The sequence below is a fragment of the Cryptotermes secundus genome, unplaced genomic scaffold (assembly GCF_002891405.2).
Source record: "Cryptotermes secundus unplaced genomic scaffold, Csec_1.0 scaffold220, whole genome shotgun sequence".
NCBI lineage: Eukaryota > Metazoa > Arthropoda > Insecta > Blattodea > Kalotermitidae > Cryptotermes > Cryptotermes secundus.
In genome coordinates, this window is record NW_019735557.1 from 318,542 (window position 1) to 325,948 (window position 7,407).

The following is a 7,407-nucleotide window of genomic DNA, read 5'->3' on the forward strand; positions in this document are numbered from 1 at the left end:
AAATTGGACTTAAATTTGAGGAAGAAACTAGTGAAATGCTACATTTGGAGCATAGCTCTGTATGGGGCTGAAACATGGACACTTAGGGCAGTAGATCAGAAACATCTGGAAAGTTTCGAAATGTGGTGTTGGAGAAGGATGGAGAAGATCAGTTGGACCGATTATGTGAGAAATGAAGAAGTGTTAATTAGAGTCAGTGAGCAGAGGAATATCCTACACGAAATAAGAAAACGGAAGGCTAATTGGATTGGTCATGTTTTACGCAGAAACTGCCTTCTAAAAGAAGTTATCGAAGGAAAGATAGATGGGCGGATAGACGTGACAAGAAGACGAGGAAGAAGACGTAGGAAGATGCTGGATGACCTTGGGGACAGAAGAGGATACTGTCATTTGAAGGAGAAAGCTCTAGATCGTATTAAGTGGAGGAATTGTTTTAGAAGAGACTGTGGACCTGTCGTCTTGACAGATTACTGATGATGATGACTTCAGAGGGGGACACCTCATATCTGTTACAAAACCCAATCATGTAATACTGTTCAGAGAAATAATTACTTCAAGGTATAAATATATAATTTATAATTCCAATTTCAATGTAAACATGCAAATAACCATTGCTCTTGAGGTGGCTGTAAACTCACAGTTGTAAGTGATAACAGAAGATTGTTTATCTATTCTGTTTTTAGGAGACTTATTCAGCTGTCATGCTGTAGACAATCCAAGCCCAGAATCTGAACTTTCACTGCTAGAGCAGTATGGTCCTAACGTTCCTGGTAAAGTAATTGTGAAATTAGTGAAGGCCTTCAGTGAACTTCGGAACATGGCAGATCGAGGTCTGGTCCAGTATCCATACTCAACAAGGGAGGTTGTCAACATTGTCAAACACCTTCAGGTTGGCGTTCATGATTGTTCCTTGCTAGTCTCTAACTTGTCAGATTAAATACTTTAATTACGATGTCAGTAGGTTAAATGTAAGGTTGTTCCTATGGTTAATTAAGTACCATGCCATGAGGATATATGGGGATTGAAGGTATGCTTCCTTGAAATCATAATGTCTGCACTAGATGGAAATGAGTGGACAGATTCTTGGCCAAGATGCCTTACCCTCAGGTGAAGAAATTCTCAAAGTCAGTCAGGGTGCTTTGGAGAAGAGAAATGCACTTTCTCCTGCCAGGAATAAAACTGAGGTTCCTCTGTTATGTAGCCCATAGCATAGATACTATAACCATTGAGCTGTCCTGGCTATACACTGTAAGTAGCTCAAACTGCATAGCATCTAATGGTAATGAATAATGAGTTGTGGATAGAAGTCTTCTGGGCATAATTTCAATTACAATCTTGGCATTTGCCTGGAGGGACTTAGAAAAACCACACAACTTCTCAGCCTAAGATTTGAGCCCGTAACTTCCCAAATATGAAGCAGAAGTTCTCTCTACTCAACCATGATGTTTGGTTTTATAAGATTAAGCTACAGATACTACAGTATTATCCTTGCATTGAAAGGCAATGGAGGAAGTGGAGAAATGTACACCAAAGAATGGGCCAATTTGACAAGTACATGAATAGTAGCTGAATAAAGAGACATGATTTTAGATCGTTACCATACCTACAGTTTTCATATAAAAACATTTTTATGTTAAAAATTATGAAAATGGAGATGGCACCAAACTTTGAACTCTATGGCAGCATAAATCTTCTGTGCCAGAAATTATGATCCAAGAGAGATTACAAAATTATGTAATTATGATTTATGCTGCCTCCTTTCTGGATGAAAGCAATGAAAGAAAAGTAGGCATCACAAGTTCTTTTCAAAAATTATTGTTAAACCTTAATATAATATGCATCTTTGCATTTAATAAAATAATTTTACTAAAATTAATTTTATTATCAACTGATATAACTGATGTTTTGTTGCAGGAATTTCCTAATGAGAGCTTAGCAAGTGCGGTGCGCAACGTGTTTGACTTCGACAGCTATAGTAAGGAAGTCCAAGAGATTCTAGTGCAGACATTACATAAATATGGCATCCCTATAGGAGCTGACCCCTCCAACGTGAACTTAGCTAAAGAGTAAGATGCCTGACCTTTGGTGATAGTGGACAGAAGTGCCAAGTTTTTGGTGTCATTCCATTCAAAGAGTACCCAATAATTCAGAAACATTTTTAGGATTTGCGTGATCAGCTACTGTTGTATCAGAGGATACTCTTTGAATGTGATATATGAATAATGCAACAGCAGTAATGACATCTGTAAAATTTTGGTATTTTCTTTATTTTAAATATAATATTTTATGCACTGTGTTTTGGTTTATTCTCATCTCCAGCACATATTTTCAGCTTACTACTTCACTCTAATATATTTCAGTTGCATTGTATGTGCAGGTCAGTGGCACTTTTGTCATAAGAGTTAAAGGAAAATTTTGCTGACAATTTTATATCTGTTATCTATCTATATTCTATATGAACAGCTACAACCATATGTGGAAAGTAGTAGGTAACTATCAGTGTGGCTTCTGAGTAGGTAAATCAACAATGGATCAGATACAGTCAATGAGGCAGATTCTGGAAAATACACTGGAATATGGAGTCAGCACATTTCACCATTTCATAGATATCAAAATTTCTTATGACACCAAAAACAGAGAGAAATTACTCAAGGATATGAAAGAGTTCAAAATACCCCAGAAGTTAATTGGATTGGTAAGAACAATTTTGGAACATGTAAAATATACAGTTAAAGTGCAGAATAACCTATCAGAACTATATGGAACATAAGTGGTTCTAAGGCCTTCTAAGGTGCCTTGTCATGTATTTTATTTAACACAGCAACAGAAAAGGTGGTCTGAGATTTGGAGATTGGAACTAAAGGAACTATACATAACAAAACAATCCAGATACTTGCATATGCAGATCACATTGTTTTAGTTGAGAGTACCACAGGTGTGTTGAAAGAAGCATTTACGAACCTCAGTAAAGCAACAAAGGAAACTGGACAGTCAATCAGCAAAAATACTAAATACGAGGCATATCCACCAAATAAGTTCCATTTGCAAATATTGCCACTGCAGTGCTGTGGTCAATTTGATGCACATGCATGCAGAGTTTGTTGGTCCTTTTGGAAGGCACAGATGCCATTTACAGACAATCGAATGGCGTTAATGCGTTCTCCTGTGTGTTTACAATGTTCAAGAAAATTGAGAAGCCTGCCGCATATGAAATGCAGTCTGTAATCCTTTTCTTGAATGCAAAAGACATGAAGCCAGCTGACATTCATCATCAGCTTTGTGAGGTATATGGAGAACATGCAATGAGTGATTCAATGGTAAGGAGAAGGGTGAGACACTTTAAGGAAGGATGTGAAAATGAGCATGATGATCCGCGAAGTTGCCGAGCATCCATGGTTAATGAAGATTTGGTATGTGTAGTGGAAGAGAAGATTTAAGAGAACAAACGTTCACCATTTTGTGAATTTCCCTGCATTTTCCACAAATTTCACGGTCACTTTACAAAATTGTGTCTGATAAACTTCATTTTTGGAAATTGTGTTCACACTGTATGCTGAAAGTGCTTATGAAGGAACACAAAATGAAATGGTAGGCCAGTGTGTTGACCTTTCTGACACGATACAGTGAGTAAGGCCATGACTTCTAGAGCTGCATAGTCACAGGGGATGAGACATGGGTCTCAACGCAAGATCTCATCGCGACATGTGGCTGGGAACCTAAAACCTGGATTTAGTATCAAGTGATTTTCATCTGTTCCTGCATCTGAAAACTTTCCGTAGTGGCTGGCAGTTCCATGACAACAGTGAGTTCAAAGAAGCCGTTAAGAAGTGATTTGCATCACAGGCAGCATCAGGGATACAAAAACTAGTGCCCCACTACGACAGGTGCTTCAATAGTGGTGGAAATTAAGTTGAAAATTAGTATACAGTATGTATATCAAATGACAATATAAATGGTATTGAAAGAAATTCTTGTTTTTTTAATATCCCATCAGCGCTCACTTTCTGCATAAAATATGTACATGTAAAAAGGTAAAGCTATCCCTGTAACAGGCCATGGAGGCCCATAGGATTGTGACATGTTGAGCCTCTCACATTTCTAGACAATCAGCTCACAGATGGCAGTGAAGTTGTTAGTGTTATGCACCAGCTGGCCACCCTTTACTCCCAGGAAGATTCCTAGTACTCATTTGTGTCAGAAGCTGAGTTTATCCCAGGGCCATATTGCATCTTGAAGGATTAGGTCAATTAAAAAATCCATTCATCTCATCACGAATTGAGCCCACAACCTTCCAGCTTGTAGCATAGTGCACCAGTCAACTGTGCTCCTGCATGTCCCCACTAAATGCATGGAAGTAACAAAAAGGCCATCTAATTCAAGAATGCTTAAAGTGGATGACCAGGAATTTGAAAAGGTGAGAGAATTCAAATACCTTGGGAGTTCCTGTAGCAAAATATAATAACATCACTATTGAAATAAAATGATTAAAGCAGACCTGCTACCAGGTGGCTGGATTCAGTTGAAGATTTGGAGGCAGTGAGCATTAGAAATTCAAAGGATCGAAACCAATATCAAGCAATTGCAAAAGAGTTCAAGGTTCATCATGGACTGTAGCACCCACAAAAGAGGAAATGGGCATATCACAACATTACCCATTAATCTTGATCTGCTTAGTCTTGTAACTGCTATCAGGTGTGCATTTACTTCATTATTGGCACAAAAAAGTACTTTAAGACTTTACATTTGTTTTTTGAACTGCAGATGGATGTTCATTTGAACTCTTCTTTCAAAGATTACACCTTCATTCTCATCAAAACGCCCTAGGAGGAAGTAGCAAAACTTCAGAAGGTTGTGGTAATAAAGTAATTTTGGGCAAGAAGTGCTATATTAACATGTGTCCCATTTGTGATGGTTGGAGAGTTGAAAGTTAAACAGGAACAGTAATAGTTGGTAGAAACTCTTATTGTTACATCTATATTAAATTTGGAAACCACTAGTTTCTTGCATTGTACGTAGGTCATACCGAAAGTCATGAGCAACTTTTTTTTGCATGCAACCTGGGAACAGCAGACGAAAGAGAGTATGGTGGTAGGTGGAACCAGTTGTTGTGTTAACCTTGGGTGTCTTGTGACGTCAATAGCTTGCATCACATGACCAGTATCACTCCTAACAAAATGGCCGACAATGATATGTCGTTTAGCCTGTGTGCTGTCATCGAATTTCTTGTGAAAGAGGAAATCCCTGCTACAGAAATTCAACAGAGACTTCAGCGTGCTTATGGAAGTGTGTGCATGGGTGCGAGCAGTGTTCGAAGATGGGTGAAACATTTTAAAGACGGGAGCACCAGCATCGAAGATGAGCCTCGGAGCGGTCTTCCTCGAACAGCCTGATCTCAACGCAACAAGGAAAGAGTGGATGAGATCATTCAAGAAGACAGGTGTGTGACTGTGGACACAATAGCTCAAAAACTTGGAATAGGGCACAGTGCAGTGCAGGAGATGACTGAAAGCTTGGGCTATACGAAACTTTGTGCTTGTTGGGTCCCGCGGTTATTGACCAAAGACCACAAAGGTCAGCAAAAAGCCATCACCTCAGAACCTCTGCAGAGATATCGATATGAAGGCGATGTTTTTTGCTCTGTATTGTGACAAGTGATGAAAGCTGGTTTCACCATTTCAAGCCTGAAACAAAATGGCAGAGTATGGAATGGCACCATTTGCATTCTTCATCAAAAAAGAAGGCAAAGACAGTGCCATCAGCTGCGAAGGTGATGGGCACAGTCTTCTGGGATGCAGAGGGGTTTATTCTGGCCAAATTCCTGGAACCTGGACAAACCATCAATGTTGCTCATTATGTCCAGATGCTGCACACGCTCCGTCATGCATTGCACGATAAACATCTGGGACAAAACATCATCTTGCATGACAACACTCGCCTCACATTGGAAGCAATTGCAAAGATGGAGTGGGAAGTTCTTCCACACCCCTCCTATAGCCATGATCTGGCACCCTCTGACTACCATCTTTTCGCATCTGTGAAGGATCAGCTGCATGGACGTTTTGAGACAAGGGAGGCAATTCAGAAAGCATTGCGTCAGTGTCTTCGGAAGACTGGAATGGAATTTTACAGAAGAGGAATTTTCAGACTCCCAGAACACTGAGAGAAATGTGTACAAAGAAGTGGTGATTATGTGGAAAAATAAAGAAAGGTCTGTAGATTGAGGTGGTGCATTTGGTTTGTCAATAATAACGCATGCTACTTTACAAAAAATTGTTACTCATGACTTTCAGTATGACCCTCATACTTAACCATACAGTGATATTAGTAATCATTCTTGACAACACTTCTGTGACTGTTCTGCATCCATGAGCACAAACAATAATGCCAGAAACTGCTTCCCTACAGCATGAAATATGACTATAATTTTTATTACTTACTCACTTACTTACTCATGGAGCAGAGCTCTTCTGGAGGAGCTGCCAATTCTGCAGCTACTCAAGAATTTCGCAGCATTCTATGGTACTTGAATGTTCATTACCATGTTCACAAGAGCCCTCTACTGGTCCCTATCATGAGCCAGATCAATGCAATCCATATCATCCCATCCTATCTTTCTAAGATCCATTTTAATATTTTTCCCCCCACCTTCACCTTGGTCTTCCAAGTGGTCTCTTTCATTCTGGCTTTCCCACCAATATTCTATATGCATTCCTCGTCTCCCCCATTCGTGCTACATGCCCTGCCCACCTCATTCTCCTTGACTTGATCATTCTAATTATACTTGGAGAAGTGTACAAGTTTGAAGCTCCTCATTATACTGTTTTCTCCAACCTCCTGTCACTTCATCTCTCTTCGGTCCAAATATTCTCAACACACTGTTCTCAAACACCCTCTGTCTATGTTCCTCCCTTAAAATCAGAGACCAAGTTTTACACCCAGACAGAACCACAGGCAAAATTATAGTTTTGTATATTCTAATTTTTATGTTTTTGGACAGCAGGTGAGAAGACAAAAGGTTCTGGACTGAATCATAGCAAGCATTACCCAAGTTCAATCTCCTCTTAATTTCCTCCTGAATCAGGTTTCGATCTGTTATCATTGTTCTCAAATATCTGAATTGTGCCACATTTTCAAAACATCCGTTTCCTCTCTTTATATCATGATTTTGCCCTGCATTTTGGTGATCAGACAAAAACATATACCTAGTTTTCTCACTGTTTACTTCTAGACCAACCTCTTTACTTGTGTCAATTAAAGTTTGTGTCTTTTTCTTTATGGTATCTTCTTTATCACCCAGTAGATTCACATCATCGGCATAGAGCAACAGCTGATTTGTCCCGTTTTATTTCAGTCCCACCTGGTTTTCCTGGACCTTCCTAATGGCATATTCTAAAACAAAGTAGAAAA

The 7,407-nt window shown here is 39.2% G+C and overlaps 1 protein-coding gene across 1 annotated transcript in view; it reads left to right on the forward strand.

Annotated features, from left to right (window-relative positions):
• Positions 1-7,407, forward strand: part of LOC111869550 (von Willebrand factor A domain-containing protein 8) — a gene marked incomplete at its 3' end in the record, with an annotated part of 294,700 nt that overhangs the window by 249,754 nt on the left and 37,539 nt on the right. The window contains 2 exon segments of the mRNA XM_033753471.1: positions 684-889; positions 1,915-2,066. Coding sequence (XP_033609362.1) covers positions 684-889; positions 1,915-2,066 — 358 coding nt within the window.